This window comes from Clinocottus analis, unplaced genomic scaffold (genome assembly GCF_023055335.1).
Source record: "Clinocottus analis isolate CAN_PGR_092001 unplaced genomic scaffold, fCliAna1.0.p SCAF_5, whole genome shotgun sequence".
Taxonomy (NCBI): Eukaryota; Metazoa; Chordata; class Actinopteri; order Perciformes; family Cottidae; genus Clinocottus; species Clinocottus analis.
In genome coordinates, this window is record NW_027176207.1 from 3,664,857 (window position 1) to 3,688,494 (window position 23,638).

Here is a 23,638-nt window from a genome sequence, read left to right on the forward strand (position 1 = left end):
TGCCATAAACTAAGCTAAACACACAGATGATAAAATAAAATAAATAATAACAGGAACAGGGGGTAACAGATGTATACATAAGTAAGAAATAAGTATAAACATATATGCACACATACATGCAAGCAAGAATAAGTATAAACATATATATACACATACATGCAAGCAAGGTATGATGGATTTAGAGAAATGGATGAATACAGGTAAAAATGTGACATGCCAGGACCAGAAAGCCTTGTTTTTGAAAGCCTGAACAACATCAAATATGGATTGAAGCAGAATATTTGAGTTAAAAACAAGTTCATTTAATATGATTTATTATATCATACGTCAAATAATAGCTACCAGAGAAGGTGGAATGTGGTATTTGCGTGGCATGTTTCTGTAAAATATTATTAATAATTCAAATGTAATCTTAAATACAATCATAACTTCATAACTTTAATCAAGTTATCATTGAAGCTTGAGACTATTTAGTACAGCCTGCCTTGTATTATGTTCGCTGCAGTAGAAATGTTAAGCGGTTTGCTCATTTCTTACAAACCGTCTTTTCATGCTGGAATGTCTCTTCGCAAAAAGATGAATCATGAATGAAGCAACCTGTCAATCACAGTAGCCCCGCCCTAAAGCCTGTGGTATATTTTACTTTTAAAATCACCATGATTTACAATAATTTACTAAATGAACATCATGCTGTATTTAAGACTTAGAACTATACATGTAAACTCATGTTTACTCAGGGAATAAATCAAGGGAGAAGTAGAATCATTTTCTTGTCGACTTTTATACAATCTGACTTATATTTGCAACCTAAGGAGTGCTGGTCAACAGGAAGAATGCTAATTTAATGCACTTCAACACCGGCCTCACATTTCAGACCCCAAGGTTGGCCAATTATCCATGGCATTAGACTACAACACAAACCGACGCATCTATTTTTCCTTATGTTAGCTGCAGTAGTCCAAATGTGCATGGCTGTTGTTTTTCCAGGAATAGAGAACTAACATGGCTGAAAACCCCCATTTTATCTCATTGGTTTCCATAATCACCTTCCCTTGTAAGGCAGTGACCAATTGAATGGACAGGGCAGAGCTCCTTGATGGCCAACCTTAGTGGGTCTATACATTGATCACACTCATTGACTACTTTGCATCTGTCGGCTCAATGCACTGCTGTCCGGTCCTGATTGAGTGGACAGCAGGGTCATCCAGAGGTAATTCTAAGATTTCAAGGAAGTTAAGGAGCAAAATTCACAACCGGCAAATGGAGTATTTATTAAGGCACCCATTCATGTTTGTACATACAGGACATTACTCCCCGATTTATACCGTTTGGAGACAAAAACTGGCATTATGGGAGTGAACTTTAATGGGTAGAGATGAATGGACAGTTAATAGTTCACACTGTGACTTTATTTTTACATGGAAATTTACTAATTTAATATGATTCTAATAAAACAGTTTTGATTAACAAGTTGCGATTCACTATGCATGTACATTTTTTGACCACTAGCATCAAAACATCATCCGTCCCGCCCCCACATGCTCTATATGAATATGTCGAAGCGCAGTCAGCTGTAAGGTTGCGTCCTGCCGAGTAGAGAACAAATCTAAGCAGAAAGATGGAAGACAAAACACATTAAGAAGTCTCTGTTTAGTTCATTATGATTCAAAGTTGGATTTCCGAGAGTTTAATCAGTATGCAGGTGCTTTATTTAAATAAATAAAAACTTTGCATGCTGTCGGGATCCAGAAAGTAGTAAGAAAGAAAGGAGAACCGTTAACGTTCAGCTACTCTGTATTCGCTAAACATTACGTGACATTGTTTGCGAGCTATTTAAAAAGTCAGTTAGTTACTCTGAAGGCTCCGGAGAGAAGCTCTAATGTCTTCTTGTTGGCCATATTTATGGAGCAATACGGCCAATTAATAGAACACAAAGAGTGCAAGTAAAATGTAGTATGTTTATGTACAAAGATGTACCTAAAAGGTAATCATTTCCAAAAAGATTTTTTTTTAAATATGATTACCAAAAGGGAAATCGTGATGGTCCAACCTAATATTGTACAATATTTGCACTACTTGAGCCATAATGGACTATGACTTGCACTGATTTTGCATTTTGAGGCCTTGTTCAAAATAATCCTGCTCGCCTTGCTTGAACTTTTACATATATCTATGAAATCACTGGATCATTTGGAGACATTTAGCTGGGGAGATTTATTTCCATAAATTGGGATGAATTTATGCTTTTGTTCATCTTCATGAGACTGCCACTACACTGACAAGATATATATGGGAAGGCGAGAGGCTGGTCGACTACCATTTACAAAGCAATAGTAAACATATTTGAGTCGGACTCTTCTGGTCCGTAACTGTCCAACATGGGGTGGCAGTGTTGCTTAGTAACCACAGCACATGACTGACCTTATCGGTGCGGTCATAAAAATGTATGAAGTCCTTTTATTCATTTTGCCTTCTGTTTTCTCTCTCTCTCTCTCACATTGTGTGTGTGTGTGTGTGTGTGTGTGTGTGTGTGTGTGTGTGTGTGTGTGTGTGTGTGTGTGTGTGAGAGAGAGAGAGCAAGCAAGCAGCAGGATGGTAATGAAGGGAATACCTGACACATGCCACAGACTGCATCAAGCAGCATGCAGGCGGTGAAGTGGGGGGAGAGCATCCAGTGACAGGAAAACAGCAGAGGAGTGAGAGCAGCTTCACATTCACTGAAACATCTATATCACGCCAATAAAGATACATTTTCATTTGGATGTTTTTAAACATCATTATTTGTTATGCAGATTTAAGGAACATCAATATTTGGATGATGAGTTGTGTAACCTATGACATGGGTGTTTTCAGTATCACATCCCTGTGATCTACTTAGTTGATGTAAATCTGTTTTGTTTAAAGCGTCTTAATCTGGAATTAATCCTCAGAACATATTTATGGGGCTGACAAAGTATTATGCGACTGCGCAGGGGTTTTTCCGAGGCCTTGACGAGCCGGTGACTCCGCGCGGGACGTTTAGAAGCTCGTCCATCAGCTCGATGACACTGTATCACAGCGACCGGGCTTCCTCGCAAAGTGCTGCTCGGTTGTTCCCACAGGGAGCACAGATGTTAGGACTCGCTGTCGCCGCCGTCGCCATCTTTTCTTTTTTTTTTTTTTTAACCGGCAACATCTGCACAGCTGTGTCGTCGGCTGCCACGCACAGGCGGGAGACGCCACCGCCCGCTCTTGAACTGTTGACAGCTAGGGGCAGGTCGGCACAGATGGCAGAAGGGGGTCTCAGGGGACTGGCACGGGGTGGAGGGGGAGGAGGGAGAGTGGGAGGGAGGGAGGGAGGAGGGGTGGCAGGTAGAGACTGTGGCTCCCATCTGGCCTCGGTGCTGGCACTCTGCCCCGGGGCATCTTCAACGTTTACTCGACAGAAAGCCTGTCAGGAGTTGGAAGTCACCTTGCGCAAAACATTGTACTCTCTGGGCAGTTTCACTGTAGTTGAAAGAGGGAGGAGGGGGAGGGGGAGGGGGGGTTCAAATGCTGCAGTGAGAGCTAAATGCACCAGTCAGTGGAAGGAAAAGAACTAACTAATTGATCCCAAACAGCTTTCCTAAGTTTTAGCCCGGCTCTGGTGACGTGCAATGTTGCTGTCTCGCAACAATCATCTCATTAGCTGTTCTGTGTCATATTATACTCAGCTAGAAGCCGAAGAAGCTGTTAATGCAGTGTGTTGTGTGAGGTGTAGCACCCCCAGAAGAATTTCTCATGCATCCCGAGGGGAACGTCGGAGATGTGGCATCTCATTTCTGTCCGAACCAAACCAGAGTCCAAGAGAGTAGCTAGCGACAGAGCCCCGAACCGAACTTCACAGACAATTTGGACCAACCCGAACTAGACACAGTTAACATGAGGTGAAGCTGAAGCAACAGCTGATAAGCGCACAAACTCACAGGTCCATCATTTTTTTTTTTTTTTTTTAACACCTGTATTTTCACGGAAAAGAACTTCAAGCACCATGTCAAGTCGACCAAAACCAACCTGAACATCATTTCCATATAGATGCCCAAACCCGGTCGATTATCCAGACTCTACTGAGGGGGTGGATGTTACAACTTGTGGTCATCTCTGAAACCCTAAACAGATTTAATGTGTATTTTTCTGTGTAGAATTAAACTGTGGGGGTCAAAGAACATGTAAATCGTTCCATGGCAAGAAATCAGAAGAATGCACTCTGGACCCCGCTCTAATATACGATCTCGAAAGAAAGTCAATGTTAAGAGCAACCAATGTAAAATTGATTAAACAAGAAAGAAATGAAGAAATCCTCAAACTGCTGCACGTCGGTGTCGTCTGTAATTACTGTTTTTCTTTGCTTTTGGGTTAATCTTCGACCGTCATGTTTTCAAATTCAAGACAATGCTTTAGCGCTTTAGAATTAAGCTGCAGACTTCCCAAAACCCTCCACAAATTGGGCAGACCTGCAGATCACAATGGCTGTTGCCTGCAGCATGGGGCATCGCCCAGTAGGGGCTCTGGGTTTGACCTGGACTTGCTGTCCAGGGCTCGGGGCCAGCACAGAAGAAAAGCGCTTTACGGATAGAGCATGTGGTCAGGTCATCTCTTCTCCTTCTCTTCACCCCCCTTCTCAGCACCCCCCGCTCCTAATCCCGGCCTGAAGCTCTCTCCCTCCCTTCCTCATCCTCACCTCACCCTCCCCCTCCCCCCGCATCCAGCATATCGCGAGGAAATGCCAACAGATGCCCAGTGTCTAAGACAGGCATTATGTTCTTAGAGGATGTCCTGGTAATTCTGGTTTTTGCCCGGCTGCTGATTATTACCACACTGTCTAGGAGCGGTGATGATGAGAGGCAGCACAGAGGACAACAGGTAGCCATCTCGGCTGGCTGCGTCACGTGGTGCTGCAGTCTATGCAAAACAACATCTTCAAGACCCAGAGGGGACATATGTCTGTTTGTAGTACATGACGAAGTGATGAGATTAAAAGTCAGGGGAAAAAGAGATATATGCAATGCACGAACAGACAGTGTTAGATAATTAAAATAGAATGGTCATTATTATTAGTAATACTACCAATGCTGTCCAGGGGACAACTAAATGGTATTCAGGGATATCTAAATGAAGAGTGCACCAACAGCAGCGTTTAGTGTTGTATTTTATAACATGTTACTCATCAAGAATTTAAAACCGGAGGAGCAGGACTTCATTTGCCATAAGAAAACGTGTCAATCATGGGGACTCAGGGAGAAAGTGGTTTGTCAGACCCTAAGGGGGCCACACTGACCTAAATACAAAAATTGTCAACAGCAATCCCACACTGACCAACCAAAAACGAACACTGGGGACACGGACGTTTAACTCTGCGAAGACCGTATCGGTTCAAATACCTCGCCTAAGAATTAAAGGCTTAATTCAATTTCATAGGACAGGGTTCACCACCACGGAGGACCACAACTGTCTGCCAAATAACGCTGATGCTTTATGTGGACAACATAAACATGTATTCATGTTCAGTAAATATGTGTCAAGGTACAAAGAGATCAGGTTATTGTAAACTAGCTGGATTATTTGTAAATCCTTTTGTTGTTCCTCTTGTTTACTTGTCTGAGGGGTTGAGACAGATGTTTTTGCCTTATTGTTATTGCCATATGGTTTTCACATGAAGGGTGAAAAGAGACTGTTAAGATTAGAGTTTAACCCTTCCAGTAAAGAGGATTTCTCTCCATTCAGCTCATCCGTGGCGCTGAAGTCATGTCAGTGAGGACGGATGCCACCATGTGGTCAGGGAGGACACACACAATATCAATGTTTAGATCAAGCTGCATGTTTGTTCGTTTCCTTACGTTGGGTCATTATAGTATCAGGTGAGTTTCTGTACATTTTCTCTACACTGTAAACCCATTTTAAAAATGGGTTTACAGGAACAGACACAACTGTGAATGTATGGTTTTGGTGTTACATAAAATATGTTTAGCATTAAGCACTTTGGATTTTTCTTAACAGTTGAATATCAAAAAGCAGGGCTGCTGATTGGAAGATTGATGCGAACAATCAGTAGAATCATAACATGTTCCTTGATTTTGGTCACACGTCCCGTTAATCATTCTGTGTCCGTCATATTTGACAAGCGCTGTCTAACTGAACTGACAATTAAAAAGACTAACTGAAGGCCGTGGCATTGGCTCGGGTTTGTTACGCTCTTGGTCATTTATGGTAATTATTTTTCACTACTGCATATTGCAGTCTGTAAGGTAACGGAGTACACATCGTCAAATACTGTGCCTGCAAGTTTGCGGTACTTTCCATTTACTGGTACAATTCCATTGTATGCTATTATTATACTTCCATTCTCTTTATTAAACGTACATGTCACTGTTTACTTTTAACATCCTTTTGTTCATCTCTGACAGATTGGTTAATGATTTTCTTTGCTCATAAAATTTCAGAAAATAGTGACAGTATTTTGGGAATCCAGGAGTTTTAATGACAAAGATTACACATAATGTGTTTTTAAAGGCTGATTAAATTTGACACTTTGTATCCAGTATCCATCAAGATTACATACACCAAACCATAATTCAACCAGTTAGCAAAAAAAGAATAAATCAATAAATAAAATATTAAATTTGAACACAAATATATTCAATTAACAATGATACAAAACAGAGAAAAGCATTTGATGAGCTGGGACGAGCACAAAAGACATGATCATCTTATAACATATGAAACACTGTTATAGATTAAACCAGCCAGGAGTAAATAAAATAGTTGAAATCAACTTTTGTTCACATTTGAATTCTGTTTGCACATTACAGCTACGTGCTTTTACTTAACGAGACAGTGTGTGAGATTTGGTGGCATCTTGCAGTGAGGTAGCAACCAGCTGGACATCCGACCGCGCTCACACCGCTCAGAGGCCATCCTCACCATAACAAGTTTAAGTTTAAGCAGTTTGGTATTCTGCAGCTCACGGTCCCGCAGTTTCACAAGCGAGACAAATTGTGTTCGGTTTGTCCATTCTGGGCTACTGTAGAAACATGCTGGTGCAACATGGCAGAGTCCGTGGGACGAGGACCCGCTGCCTGTAGATATGAAGCTCGTTCGAGACACACAACAATTCAGGTGATTAAAGACTAATGAAAACAGAATTAGGAATATTATAATTATACACACTGTATTATATACACAGTGACTGTATTTTGTCAAAATATACAGCGAGTGGGTAATGCAAAAATATGTTACTGTAAATATAAAATGTGGATTAACCGTGATCTCGTATCAGTGACAAGCATACGACAGCTATTCAACAATATTAACCAAAAACTAAATAAGACCTTTTAGGAAGCATTGGTGTATTTTTCCCCTTTAAAGACATATGATGCTATGACGTTGTCCCACCAAGGTGAAGAAACTGTATTCCTCAAGTAGAAATTAGACTTGCAGATTATTATTTACATTTTTTTTTTTTTTTTTTAAAGAAATCAATGAAAACTTGCCTTCAGCAACTCCTGTGCCTGTCCTGGACTTTGGAGAATAGTGCTTACTACATGACCTTTGCTCTGTATATGAAAGCTGTGCACACAAGTACATGTGTTGTGAGCTGGGCTGCACCCGTAGCTCAATACTGGTTGACCTACAAAACCAGTGAGAGTGCTGATGTTCATCACAACCGCAGGACCCTGGTGTGTCGTAAAGACTCATGCTGATCTGAGAGTCTATGAGGCTTGACGCATGACATCGACCTCACGAAAGAACAGGGGTGGGGGGGGGAATAAACATAGTACTGCCCGGTAACAAGGGCTCTCTCCTCATTGGCTGCTGAAGAGCGTTGCATTGATCATACTCTTTGTGCGAAAAATGACACATGTGGTTTTGATCCACGCACACGCACGCAGGATTACAGTAAATGCTCGCTCTCACGTGCGCACACACACACACACACACACACACAGCAGCTTGTGAGTGTGCATGCACGGTCTGAGGCTTATACGTGCACAAACACACACTCGTATCACCATCCCGCACGCGTGCGTACAATTACACGAACACACAAATCTCACTTTCACACTCTGACATAGTGTTGGTGAGAACTAGGGCAGAACCACACCAGTAAGCCTCTTTTTCTTTACTTAAATATCCTCTGAGAATTCAGTTTCTTCCCCCTCCCAAGATTAGCACTTAGCTCACAGTAACAGTGCTGTCATTTTGTTGTTACTCGTCACCCACCGTGTTCATGCTGAACGTCTTGGCTGCTTCTCACAACAGCACTCAGGCTTTAGACTAAGGATATTTATTTAGTCTGAATATTTTAACATGGATGTTGTTAGGGTTATTATATAAAATATATATATATAGGAAAAATCAAATACACTCATAAATTCCCATTGCAACTTCCCACAGTGGCTTCTTAAAGTGTTTTGTTTTATTAGACCAACAGTCCAAAAGCCAAAGAAATTTATATTTTTCTGTAAGTAATCCACTAATTGTTTCATACATTCATACAAACATACACACACACACATATATATATATATATATATATATATATATATATATATATATATATATATATATATATATATATATGTATATATATATATATATATATATATATATATATATATATATATATATATATATATATATATATATATATATATATACATACATATACACATATATATAAAGACACTTTTTTAACATATAAATATAATTAAAGATATTTTATACTTTTCACTTTAATGCTTGTGATTTGAAATGTTCTTTCACTGATGTCACGTTTATCTGCTGGAATGGGAACACTTCTCTATGAACATTTCTGGAGATTACCTTTGAACAATCGAAAAATGATTAAAAAAGAATTAACTTACAAATCACAAAATGCAGACAAAATATTCAATACACAACTATAAAACATAATCACTGACGGTTGTGATTATTAGGTTGTTTTACGTGCCAGGCTCAGAGTGTTTCATACTTCTCAGATACACATGGAGACCTTGTGGTTGTACAAGGGGGCACTTATAGTTCTAAACATGCGCAGCTGTACTGGGTGTCATCATCACTGGACCACTCTCAGCTTCCTGACTACTTTCATGTCTATTTTGCCGCCGACAATACTGACACCCTGCTCAATGCTACCACTCAACCAATGTGCAACTGTAAAAAAAAAAAAAAACAACATACCTCATTTATGAATTTTAAACAATCAAGGATTTGTGCAGGCTTTGAGTTTGCTTCTTTTCCACATCCACTGTGTGTGGTCTCAGTGAAACTATGACACAAACAAACAATGCTGAAAAACACTTGATCTTGTTCTTTTGTCAGTGTTACTCTTTAGTAAGCAGGGGATGGGGCCGTGAACAAGATCTACGTTACAGAAGTGATGACACCGATCAAGAGGACTGCTGCAGCAGCTCATGCGTGAAGCTTCCTGAACACAGATTTAGTATTGTCTCCTCATACCAATATAAATAACCTGTTCCCACCAGCAGAAGCACAGCATGCCACACGAGAGCCAAATGTGATCACATGCAGGACCACTGGGCACGGCCCCGTTCATGTCTGTAGTGCATTTTGCAATGCAACTCTGCAGCTACCCCGTCAGCTGCAACAGCGAGTCTGGAGAGCTAATTTGGGGATCTGATGAAAAGACTGTTTGCTCAACACACCGGGGTTCCCCGGCCTCTCCGTGCCTCGTTTGCGAAGGCGGCAAGAAAAAAGGCAAACAGATGAAAGGCGGGCCCCGCAGTTGGAGATGATGCACCAAGGGTCCTCTCGCTAAGCAGGCAGCTATTCAAATGAGTGGCTAATTGTAGCATCTGTTAACCCATTGAAGAGGTGTCAGAGCGGTATCACAGGCCTGTTAATTGGTACAAACAGGTAGCAGATGCAGGCTCTGGGTTTGAGCATCTGCCATTTAGTGAGCCAACCTCCATGAGCAGTGATTAGACAGGCGCGCTGATGGAGCGAGATCAAAGATGAGGAGAGGAACAGTTGAAAGAGAGAAAGCTTAGCATCAGAGAAACAGCTGAAGACATCATTAATTTTGCTTACAAAAAACAGTCTCCCCGTTATTTGTGTCCCCACGGTGTATTTCACAGTCATTTTTTATGGTCTTACGGAATCAGAGTACCCTGCAAAATACTGTGCAAATATAAAATCAAGTCAAAATGTTTGTTTTTTGTTATTTTAGTCAAAGCAAATATTAAATAACAACACAATCATTTTTTTCTCAATCATTTGAATTGTGTTGTTATGCAAATAATACATTTAGAACCGTGAACCCCAGAATGTAATACACACTACAAGGCTTTTTGACTTGAATATTATTGTATGCGATTCAAATGTTCACAATTGTCCTCACTTTTCCATTAAAATATAGAGAAAAATAGATATTGTATACTTCTCATTTTAAAAAGGTCATGATTTGAAATGTTCTTGTTTATGAGCCCATGTCAAAATGTAAAACATTTACACAACTTTAAAATCTTTTATTGAAGTCTCCCTTCACTCCGGTAAGTGTTGTTACTTGATGCCGTGCACACTGCGCTTTATTTCTTTCACTGATGTCACGTTTAAGCAATAAAAATGTAGATAAACCAAGTTGTTCCATTTCATTTTCTCTTTTGTATAGTTACTATTGTTCCCCTTAATAAAGCAAAAGTATGTATCATCCGTGTACTTTCATTATTCATTAATATAACTATTATAAGTAAAACTACTCGATTACTTAATGAATATAGCTGCAGCCCGACTGTCAGCTCAACTTTTAAGAATTTTGACCAGCAACTCTCTTTGCACTGCTTCATTTAAATGGAACTCCCTTCTCCTCACGCAGCACATCATTTACCAGACAGACGGAAAACAGTTGGATTGCTGCTCCTGCTGTTACTAAAGTAGACCTCTCTGTGTTCACTTTGCACGCAGACATCATCATTGTCTGATTGGATCAAGCAAGACTTTCCTTCTCTCCCCATGAAGCCATGCCGTACGCATAGCAACACTGACACCTGCTGGCAGCTGCTGATACCAACTAACAACCTTAAAACGAGTAGAAACGCATGAAAACGCTTTAACGCTCCACATTTAGTTCAACTTCCTACACTGACTTTACATATGGTAGTACTAGTACTTCTAAATCACATGCATGTGATTCTATCGTACTTTACAGAGAATTCAAATCAGTACGATGTTTGGTAACTGGATGTACGGTCCAAAATTCACCACCCGTTAGTTGAGACATCGACAATAAAACGTCAACTTCACAGTGGTGGTGGACAAGGGGTCACTAGAATCAATAGGATTCGTCCTCTGAGTGCCATGAATCTCTGTTCAAAATATCACGGCAATCCAAGTTTTCAAGCTATTTCAAACATCTGGAAAACGGACGGAAAACATTGGCTTCAGACTGTTAACTTCCTCGCTGGTTACGTAACCACAATAAAGGTATTGGTCCACAGTACTTGCTCAATACTTGTGACCGGACAAAACAAATATTGTACTACTACTATATATAAACTACAGGTACCTGGCTCACGTCATCCTTTCAGTCACCGACGCTGATCTTGGGTTTGTCTCCTCTGGAAGGACCACTGCCTGGATCTCCCTCTTGGCTGGGTCGTCCAAACATGTCGAGATACACAAATTGAAGTCTAAAACCAAGTTTCAGTTTGATGCTTTTTCTGTGACTATCTCTTACACAGCTTAGAAAGGTGTTTTACCTACTTGCTTGATTAAACCTCATGTCTGGACAATTGAGGCCAGAACAAAAAAGGTCTTTACTCTCTAGCTGCTTAAGGGTTGATTAACATTCACTTCACTACTACAGAGATTTGGCCCAATTCCATTGACAGTAGGTGTCCTAGTGAACAAGGCCAGTGGTATGTTGACATTGGGGAGCTCTCAGTAACTCCCCTGAGCAGAGGTCCAATCAGCTCACAGTGGTGGAAGAAGTACTCAGATACCTTACTTCACTAAAGGTAGCACTACTACAGGGTGAAAATACTCAGAGTGAAAGGCTTGCATGTAAACAGCTGTTGTCCTCCCACCTGTTGGTGTCTTCGCTGTGACCCTGGGGACCCCCTGAGCTCCTGCTGCTGATCTGCCTTATCGAGCTCACCTGACAGGACAAACCGACCCAAGACTTTTGGAATTGTTGCCATTAAACAGTTAAAATGCAATAATGCACACACAACAATACTGGTCCCAATTAAACTACAGAAGACACCGTTGAGTATTTGTCCTGCCTGTTTACTCACTGACCTCAAGTCAAAGTGTATTATCAAAAAATAATAATAAAGTACTTAAAGTAAAAGCACTCGTTATGCCCAATTTCAGAAACACATATATGAAATCACTGTATTATAATTATTTATGTATCAATGTGTTCACCATTTTAATGTTGCAGTTGGTAAAGCTGGGACTAATGTGTATTACTTTATTGACCCAATAATAACACATCATAACCAATTGATTCATATTTTTTATTATAAAACCACTGTAAATCTGCACGTCCACTAGTAACTAACTAAACTTTCAAAGAAATGTTGCAAGGTAAAAATGTGACAATATTTGGCTCCAAAATGTGGAGTTTAAATAACTATAAAATAGCATAAAATGGAAAGACTAAAGTAAAGCATGAGTCCCTGGAAATTGTACTGAAGAACATAAGTAACTACTTAGTTTCCATTTCTTTTCACCACATTATAATCTTTCAATGAATAGACAATAAAACAGTTTCCTGCAGGAGGGCAGGGCTTAGCTTCAGCTAACGTTAACGCAACACACTTTTCCAAAGAAAAGCACACGATAACGACATGAAGCAACGAAAATAAAGCCAGAAACATATTTTTAACACAGCAGACAATTGAAGCCACCAGCAAGCTCACCTGCGTACGTGTAAAAGTCCTGTTTTAGTTGGACCTTAGCTGCATTTCCGGTCTTTTCCCGGCTCCTTGCGCCCTCAGTTTGAGCGCGCGCTAAAGCGTTCTCACTCCGTGAGTCCTCGCGGTTTACATTCTGACGCCACAAAGCGACAGCGCCATCTGCTGGCGACTTACTAGTACTACCGTTTGAGCCTACAGTGGCCCTGAGAGCTCGCCCAACTGCATCTAAACCAGTTCAGTCGATGATGTAAACCCAACAAAAGACAAATTATTGTTTTTTCAAGCATAAATGATGAATGACAGTGGTGGAAAATTATTCATACGGTTTATTTAACAATACAAACTCATATTTTGCTGTTTTTTCCATCCATCCATCCATTATCTTAACCGCTTATCCTCATTAGGGTCGCGGGGCGCTGGAGCCGATCCCAGCTGTCAAAGGGCGAAGGCAGGGTACACCCTGGACAAGTCGCCAGTCCATCACAGGGCAGACATAGAGACAGACAACCATTCACACCTACGGGCAATTTAGAGTCCAATTAACCTATGCAGCATGTCTTTGGACTGTGGGAGGAAGCCGGAGAACCCGGAGAGAACCCACGCTGCCACGGGGAGAACATGCAAACTCCCCACAGAAGGACCTGCCAGACCAGTATCCGAACCCCGCCCCGCCCGGGTTTTGAACCACAGACCCTCTTGCTGTGAGGCATCAGTGCTAGCCACTACACCAAAGGATGTTTTTGAAACTACTTTGGGGCATTTTGGTGGTGCAAATCATCATCCCAGGAAGCCCCAGCATCACAGCAGACCACTGAACGGCCCTCAGCAGCCCTGCTTGCATCCAGACCCCAAACCTTTTCTGTAGCGCCGGTGGGTAAACAACGAGCGCAGGAGGACAGAGGTCAGTCCATCCCTGGTCTGCCTCACCGGATAGACGGCGGGTGTAAGCCTGACATATGCCGCCCATTCCAGCTCTTGGCGTTCCCGTCAACGTCTGCCGGTGAGTTTGGAAGTTCATCTCACTCATCTCTCACACACACAAAGCTGTCACCATCTGCTCACTGTTTTTCTTACAACTTGAATGGTTTGGTGTTGAATTTAATAAATAAAAACACGAGACATCTGTAGCACTATGTTTTGCGAGATACCTGTTTGACTCTCGGTGCTACAGGGTTAACATCACACTTCCTATTTCAAGAAAACATTCACAGTTACAAAGTAAAACAATCTCTTTAATCACTTTATTAGGTCGTCATATAGCATACATTCATGAAGTTTGGTCTCTGCTTTTTACCAATTCATAGCAATTTAGGAGCAGTGAGCTGCTGAGAAGCGCCTGGGGTTCAGTGTCTTGCTCAAGGACACTTCAACATGCAAACTATAGGGAGACTAGGCCGCCCCATTCTTTAGTAAAAGTTTAACCAGAGTCATAGAGAGAAATGACGGCCTTGACCGAGTTTCACAATAACGAAGACATAAAAAGGAATAAGGTACAAAAACAAACACAGCATGATTAAAAACACGGAAAATCAAGTAAGCAAAGGTATTTGAAGTCTGAAAAAAACATGTTCAAAAATACATAGTTGACAAAGAACTTTACTGAAAGTAGAATGAGGAAATAGTTTGAGGACAGTCCTGTCTCCAAAGTGTCGGGTGTGTCAGCGGATAACCTCGAATGAAGCATTACATGCCTGTGTTTGTTGTCAATGACACAGTAGTAGACGACTGTAGTGAAGCACGAGGCAGGTTTTATGTTCTAAGACTGAGTGTGAGAGTTTGTTCTTCCTGGTGAGAGCCAACAGGCGGATGAACGGATTAAAGCAACTATTCATATCAAATATGAAGTATTCTTTTAACCTTCTTGCAGAAATAGATTTGGATGTGTGTAGAGTAGTGTTGAGTGTACAATAAGTTGTGTGTTCCTCACCTCTCTGTCTACATTTGTCACACAATGTCAAATTAAAACTGCTCTTTGAGCAATATCAGTTTTATTAAAACAAATAAATAGCTTGATTTTTCTTCAAATACAAACATTCAATTTGTTCTACTAAATCTATAAAAAATAATGAAATGATACATCAGTTTTGTTTGTACAACCTTTTGATTCTGTTTCATGAAAAATGTCCCTGATCAATAAGTTCCCTCAGCTTCAGATTTAAAGTGCAAGGTGTGTGATAGAGGAAGGACCGCTAATTAACGTCTTCGGGTTCACTCGCTCTGTGGAGATAAAAAAAAAAGAAAGAAAATAGAATCAAAACAAGGAACTTGTGACTAGAATAATGATTCATTATTAGTCTTTTTAAAAGGCATAATAGGATTCCGGGTTGTCCGTCCGGTCCATTCTTGTGAATGGGATATCTAAAAGATTTCGTCAAAATTGGTCCACTTTTGAACCATCGTGATGTCACCCATTAGTTTGTGGACTACAGTTTTGAAGCCTCTAGTTTTGTGATTTTGTCATCGCCATCTTGTTTTTTTGCAACCACAAGTGAGGGCGGAGCTAAGTTCAAGTGAACGCTTGATAAGACATTCTTAGGCGATCGGAAGGTTACGATTAACTGTCATGAACTGAAAATAATCCGTGAAAGTTCTAAAACACAAAACCAACAAACTCCCGACCTGTCAATCACAGAAGAAGACTTGAAACTAGAGATTGAAACCATAAACTCATGTTTACAATGTTTACTGAGGGAATAAATCAAGAGAGAAGAAGAGTCCACAACAAGAGTCACCCCCTACTGGACATGAGAAAGAATGCAGGTTTAGGACGCTTCTGCATTAGTTTCACTCCTGGGGTGAATTGATTCAATGTTGGAGGTCAAAGGTCATGTGGCCTCCAACCTGTCCCGTTCTCGTGATATCTAAGGAACGCCCTGAGGGAATTCATACACCTGGACTCAAGGATGAACTCATGTGGAGGTTTGTGACCTCACGTAACACAATTGTGGCCATAACTCAAGAATGCATATGTTCATTTTGACAATTTTTGGACGGACGCAAGCTGCAACTCGACTGGTTTGGCGGAGGCAACTGAGACGTGCTAAATTGAGTGAATTACTCAAAAGCAACCATTAAATTTGAGCAATTCTAATCCCATTCATACAGAATACAGAGAACGACTTCTCTATTGCATAAACATACCGTACCTGCATTTGTTTGTAGATCCAGTTGATAAAGTAGGGGACATTGCCGTAGACTCCAGGCTTGTCCTTCACAGCACATCCGATCCCCCAGCTAGTGTCCCCTGCCAGCCACCATAGACTGCCCACCTTGACCACCAGGGGCCCTCCGCTGTCACCCTGCAGGAGACGATATCTCAGGTCAGTGTGTGTGTGTGTATGTGTGTGTAAGCGACAGAGAGAATGAATGCGCACTGACCTGACATGTGTCGACTCCTCCCTGCAGCTTGCCGGCACAGATCATGGTTTCAGTGACTGCTCCGTTCAACACCTGAGCGCTGTTACAGGTCTCTCTGCTGTAGATGCTCACCTGGGCCTGCTTTAGTCTGTCCGGGGACGGTCCTGAAAGAACATCAATGGTTACCACACCCACAGTAGCACTGAGACTTTCAACCTGAAACTTTTGGAATAAATAATTTACAGGGGAGGAATGAAAAATTCAGAAAGTGCACATGGAGAGTTGGAACAAATATCCACCAGCTGGTCGCAGCGCTCCCCATCCTGTGATCCAGCCTTCATGTCCAGCAGAGATGTTTATGCCGCTGTTGGGGAGACACACCGGCTGCACCCTACCTGGGACATAAACATGTCTTGCGTTTCTTGCCGTGACCGATGAAGACATGATCGTTGAAGTGATGAAATGTACCTTTTGCTTGCGAGTACTTACTTGAGAATTTAAGAGGCGCATTGAGCTTCAGGAGAGCGATGTCATTGTTGTGAGTTTGCGAGTTGTACTTTGCATGACTGATAATTTTTTTTACTGTATTGCCATAGCAGTTGTTGCTCATCTGAAGTAAGCTCACGTCGCCCGACATCACATTCCACGATCCAGGAGAGGAGAACCTGCCCAGAGGTCAAGTAGTCAGAGGTTGGGAAAATCATTTTCTGAACGTCTACCGCAGGAAAAAGATGAAATAATATGGCCCTGCCATGGCGTAAAGGCTAGACACTCACTTTTGGAAGCAGTGTGCGGCCGATAGGATCCAGTCGGGGCTGATGATGGAGCCGCCGCAAACGTGCTGACCGTTGATCTGGAGACTGACCTGCCACGGCCACGCCCCGTTTGGTGCCGTCGTACCACCCACGATGCGACTACTGTATCGGGTTAAACCCTCTCCGCAATCTCGATTTAACACGAAGAAAGAAGCCTTATGTTTTCAGAAGAAGCACCGCCGTCTGGATGGCTGACTCACATTCTCAGAACTTTGCTCATGTCCCCTGAATTCCTACATATCACAGAGCGGTAGTTATTTCCCGAGGTCGAGCAATATCTTACCAATACATTGAAGCTTGACTGCTCCGACCGGACAGCTTGGGCTGCAAAAGATGACAGAAATTGATATTCAAGACAAAAAAAATAAACACTTATTGAGGAGTTCTACATTTACACCATGTGGAATAAGACAGATTCAGTGTACACTGTGTCTCGGGTCAATAATCGGTGTGGGTTTTATACCTGTACAAGAGATGGGAAAGCATATGTGATCCATAGTAACTTCCAGGCTTCAGCTTCAAGTATCCTTTCAAGGCCAAAGGACCTGCATTGGTTTGGGAGGAAGCCGCATACACACTGCTGTGGGATGGACAAACACAAACATGGGATCAGCGAGGGAAGAGCAACACACTTTAAAAAAAATAGTTTAGATAGCAGGTCATGCAATGTTGATATGAGGGAAGCTCCTTCCAGATTGCAATTATAAAAAATATATGTTAATCTGCACAATGTCTCCCCTTTTTTTCTTTCTTTACTGAATTCATAAGGCACTTAGTGAGGAACTTTCATTTTGTGTTGATTTTGGGGGCCCCTGTGGACAAAATCGGCCGGTGACAAGAAGAGACTTTCACTTGCGGTTAAAACGTTCCTCACAGTGACCTCAAGTGCCCCTTAAAATATGAATATGTTGGTCTCTTTGCTTCTGTTATTCTTAAGATCATTTGGTTTTTCAATGGTCTTCTTTAGCTTCATGTGACACACACAGCCGACAAATAGTTCTCGCGTGGAAATTCAAAGACACCAGTGGCTTTGTATGTCGCAGTGTGTGTTGTGCGGCAGTCAGACTCTGCAGAACCGGCGGCGTGTCAGCACCTCTTGTATCCCATCTGCTCACACACTTTTCTCCCGTGGTAGCTGGACCAGTCTTTAGCGCACACCGGCACAAATATCTTCTTGTCTGATAAGTAACCCTCCAGCAGGAAGTTGGTCCCGCGGAGGCGGACTGTGAAGCAGAGAGGACAACGCTCCTTAGCCGCCATGGCGTTCACTGGCGACCGAATGAATGTATGTGTGTGTGTGTGTGTGTGTGTGTGTGTGTGTGTGTGTGTGTGTGTACACTACCGTTCAAAAGTTTGGGGGTCACACAGCATTCATTTCTAAGAACAAGAAGAGACTGGCGAGTTTAACATGAAAGTTCTCTTTTTCTGGCCATTTTGAGAGTTTAATGAAACCCACAAATGTGACGCTCCAGATCCTCAACTAGCTCAAAGTAAGAACAGTTTTATAGCTTCGCTCACCAGCAGAGCTGTTTTCAGCTGTGTGACATCACTTTACAAGGTTTTCAAGGGTTTTCAAGGGTTTTCTACTCATGCATTAGTCTTCTAAACACAATGTACCATCAGAACACTGGAGTGATGCTGCTATGTAGATGTTTCATTAAAAACCAGACGTTTCCAAGTAGAATAGTTATTTACCACATTAACAATGTATAGATTGTATTTCTGATTCATTTAATGTTATCGTCATTGAAAAAAACTGTGCTTTTCTTTGAAAAATAAGGACATTTCTAAGTGACCCCAAACTTTTGAACGGTAGTGGATGTCAACGTGTGTGTATGTGTGTGTGTGTGTGTTTGTGTGTGTGTGTGTGTGTGTGTGTGTGTGTGTGTGTGTGTTGGTGTCTCACAGCACTCGGATTCATCCTCCCCGTTAAGACAGTCCTTCTTGCCGTCGCACCACTGGGAGTGGCTCAAACACCTCTTACCACGTCCACACGTCCTCCCCAGTAAACACTGGTAGTACACTGCGGACACACGTGTGCAGCGTGCAGGAAAGCACGTTTGAGTGATGACATGTGACGCACATACGCAGCGACAAAGCATCTGTGAATGAACTTACAGAAGTACCACAGCAAGATGCCGACAACTGCCAGCATGAGAAGGAAAGACAGGAACGCACACAGGAAGTATTTGCTCCAACACAACTTTGTTCCTGCAACACAAGACCAAAAAACACGTTGCATGCTCTTCAATGCAAGTGGGCTGAGCAGAGACAAAAACTAAAGATAAGCCAGATCCAAAATTCAGTTTTAAAGAACAACAGAGTGAAGCTTCTTCTTGCTGCATTGTGTTTATGAAGAAATTAAATGATATGACGGCAACCTGGAGGGGCCGTGTGTTAATGCTAAATTGCTTTCTTTTATACAAAAGAAAAACAACCTCATGTTAGCGCTCTGCTTGAAAATTGCTTACCCAAACTAAAAAGGGTGTATCTCTGCAACCACTAAGGCTATTTGAAGAACGTTGGTGTTATAATTGAAGGCTACACATGTGATATTTTGTTCAGATGTCTAAATATCAGTCTACATGTTACGAGTAATTGAAGATGACACACAGCAAAATTCATCCGCCCAGAAAGAAATCCCTTTCAGGATGATTATTTCCTTGAAATGATGCAGCTGGACGGTCCAACTCTGACCCAGAGCAGAGCACAGAGCACAACGTTCTCTCTGCAAAGGTCGACTTTGATAAAGTGAAGCAGAACAAAGCGAGAGACGGATCAGTACACAGAGAATTACAGCAAGGTCTGCAAGATTTGCATTGGGGACATTTGCATACATCTGCATACATTTGCGCACATCTGTGACGTACCAAAACAATCTATTTCACTTGTATATTACTCATGGTGTTGCTTATGGTGTTCATAAAACAAGTTATGATTTACAGTCTCATATAGCAATCGCGATAAATGTCTTCATGCTTCAAAACTATAACACCTTCATAAACGTGATGAAAAGAGAAGGAATCCTAATAACATGAAGAGAGGCTACAGCATCATTTTGGAAGAGCAGGGGTTGGTCTTTGATATGTTTCTTCTCCTGCTGTACATTATATTTAAGCCTATATCTATTCTACGGTATGCTCGTCACTTTTAATGTTGCAGCCGCAAGGAATTGTGGGTCGGTATTATCTCCTTTCCTTTCGTAGGTCTTGTGGTTCCTGTGCAAAAGGAGTGCACTTTTTTTTTAAAATAGGGAAACATGAGATTTAACTTCCTTCTCCATCCCAACGACTTCCACACAGTCGCACAGCGCTCGTCACGAGTCACCAATGTGATGACAAAGTGCTTGAAACACGGCCATGATGGGGACCGACGCAGCATTTAAAGTCGTTATCGCTCCAACGATTTAGTTTACCTTCTTTTTATTCTAACAAATGCGTCTTTGTGAGGTAATGCATGTTATGCATCTCAGTAACGAGAGCATCACTCGTCTGAAGCTGGACCATGTGACTTTAATACACTGCGGTTATGGGGGAATAGTTCTGTGCATTATAAACACCAAAACTAGGGGAGAGTAATTAAAACCTCTTACTTTACTGAGCAACGATGTTTCTAACGTGACTTCTTTTAGCTGAGTTAGTAAGACTGTAAGTTAGTAAGACTGTAAGTTAGTAAGACTGTAAGTTAGTAAGACTTTAAGTTAGTAAGACTGTAAGTTAGTAAGACTGTAAGTTAGTGAAACTGTAAGTTAGTAAGACTTTAAGTTAGTAAGACTGTAAGTTAGTAAGACTGTAAGTTAGTGAAACTGTAAGTTAGTAAGACTTTAAGTTAGTAAGACTGTAAGTTAGTGAAACTGTAAGTTAGTAAGACTTTAAGTTAGTAAGACTGTAAGTTAGTAAGACTTTAAGTTAGTAAGACTGTAAGTTAGTAAGACTTTAAGTTAGTAAGACTGTAAGTTTGTAAGACTGTAAGTCTGTAAGACTTTAAGTTAGTAAGACTGTAAGTTAGTAAGACTTTAAGTTAGTAAGACTGTAAGTTAGTAAGACTTTAAGTTAGTAAGACTGTAAGTTAGTAAGACTTTAAGTTAGTAAGACTTTAAGTTAGTAAGACTGTAAGTTAGTAAGACTTTAAGTTAGTAAGACTTTAAGTTAGTAAGACTGTAAGTTAGTAAGACTTTAAGTTAGTAAGACTGTAAGTTTGTAAGACTGTAAGTTAGTAAGACTAGGGTTGGGTTGCACCAACAAGGATTAACTCTTAAACTAGGTTTAAACCAGGTTTGTCTTTTAATTCAGTTGCACCAAACTTTAAACCTAGTTTAACCTTAGCTTACAATTAATCCTGGGTAAATCTAACCCTTTGGTAATCTCGGTTTAATTCTCATTTAAATGAAGATTAAAATCAAATCTGTTGCACCAGTTATTTTAAACCTAGACTAAGCCAGGATGAGCAGTTATATTTAAACCACGCAGGAGGAGGTTTCTTGACAACATGGCTGCATATCTTCGCTGGATGGAGTTAGAGGAAAGAGTTCCTCGCAGGAAAATTAGAGATAAGTTAAACCAAATTGAATTTTATGACAACAGCGAGTTTTCACAGCGTATAGATTCACAAAGGAGTCATGAACCTCAATGTGAAGGTTGGACCAGCAATCAAGCATGGAAGTGACAGGAACGTTGCCGTGCCAACACTTCTCCAGCTCCTAGCAGCTTTGTGATTTTATGCTACAAGGTCAGTTTAGGAAAAACATTGCATTTATTTAATGAATGAAAAGTAAAAAGTACTTTATTAATCTCCAAGGAGAATTTTTTTTAGGGTTATTTAGTTCCGTATTTGTTAAGTGTACATTGTGAATTTGTTTACATTTCCTCGGAATCCATCATGGCGGACATTGAACATAAACTAATCCTGTTTTAACACTGGTTTAAACTAGTTTAACTAATCCAGGGTTAAAGTTAAGATGTGCAACACACCCCTGATTAAATATACACCTGTATAAACCTGTCCTGTTGGTGCAACCCAGCCGAAGTTAGTGAGACTCTGAGTGAGTATGACTGTACGTTAGTGAGAAATAGAAGTTAATAAGTAAGACAGCAGCAGTTTATTGTATTGCTCATGCTTCCTTCCATAAGGAAAAGGAAGAACACGTTTCCTATTTTTAAAAGTGATATCGTCAAGATTTAAGACAGACGCCCTGTTTCTGCATGATAAATACAAATGCTGTTACTGATTAAATGATTAAATGAGAGGTTTATGTTCTGGATATTTGCCTTCTGGCTGACTGGACCTCCCTTTTCATACCACACAGTATCGCCTCACAAAAGGCTGGTGACGCAACATGAATCATCCGTACCTGTCTTTTGCACAACATGTGCCATGTTATGCGGCGTTCCAGGCGTCGAGGTGTGGTGGGTGTTGATGGTTGAGGGAGACACGGCAACGTAGCTGGGGGTCACTGGTGGGAGGGAAGGGTAGGCACCCTGCTGAGGGGCCCTGGGAGGCGGCCTCCAGTCCTCAGGCTGGAACCCTGCGTTGTCATAGGTGGAACCGCTTGCCTGGCGATGAGGTAAATAGATTTAAGGAATAAAAACATTCTGAAGATAACACAATGAGTCCTGGATTTACTCAGAAAAAAAACAATCACATAAATAAAGAGTAAACTGTTCAAAACAGATGTAAAACATGTGAAAACACGGGAAATGTTGCCTCTTGCTGTGAAATTGAATTTATCTGATCATCATTCATATTGTCACTGGTTACACTGGAGGACCTTGAAAAGGTCATAAAGCATTTTAATACATGACTTACTTTATGACTGATGTGTAGCTTCAATTACAGAAACTTTCAGGATACAAAACCATTAGATTGAACAACTTGCTCAATAGAATGTCAGGTCAAGAGACGAAACGTTAAAAAAGTACATAGCAGAAATACTACCTTTCTCCAAAACACTGAGAAATCCCAGTTTTTTTAAACTTATTTGTTAAATAAAAACAGAGAATTCTCAGTCTTGGATCCAAATTTCCAAAAAACAACACCAAGAAATGCTCACAGTCACCAGAGTATGCTCACCCATGAGTTTAAAAAAACATGTTTTGACAACATACACCAGGTTTTCACCAACCTTAAAATCTTCAGGAATTTTATTGAGCATTCTGTCTGTCCGTCTCTGTCTGTCCGTCAGTCTCTCTGTCTGGCTGTCAGTCCGGCTGTCTCTCCACTACCTCTCTCTCTCTCTCTCCCTCGCCCTCCCCACTCCTCCACGTAATCAACAGCCACACCCATCCACTGTGTGCACAAGTCAGCCTCTTGTGCGCCGCTTGATCTATAGGCAACACTTCAGGAAAAAATGAAAAGAGCAAACAGCAAATATTGATGGAAGCCTGCACGGATACTCATTATCTTCTGTCCACAGCCGGGCTAAAGATAAGCTGAATAAAAGTGAGATTAATGAGGAGAGGGCCGTCCATTGATTTGTGGCAAGGAAAAACCTCATTTAGGAGCTCAACACTGTGCTGAGTCATATGCACAGACTGGGATTTGCACTAATGACATTTTCCCCTCGAAACC

General features: G+C 41.2%; 1 protein-coding gene across 1 annotated transcript; it reads right to left on the bottom strand.

Moving 5' to 3' along the window:
* Positions 1–14,981: 14,981 nt before the first annotated feature.
* tmprss2 (transmembrane serine protease 2) lies at positions 14,982–23,237 on the bottom strand. Its single transcript, XM_068600694.1, has 13 exons — positions 23,193–23,237; positions 22,422–22,623; positions 19,190–19,282; positions 18,978–19,094; positions 18,165–18,294; positions 17,535–17,651; positions 17,355–17,395; positions 17,033–17,201; positions 16,746–16,921; positions 16,556–16,651; positions 16,278–16,420; positions 16,046–16,198; positions 14,982–15,116 (listed from the first exon to the last, which is right to left on the bottom strand). Exons 1-13 carry the CDS (start codon positions 23,220–23,222, stop codon positions 15,108–15,110), a joined length of 1,476 nt encoding a protein of 491 aa, XP_068456795.1. The 5' UTR covers positions 23,223–23,237; the 3' UTR covers positions 14,982–15,107.
* Positions 23,238–23,638: the final 401 nt, after the last annotated feature.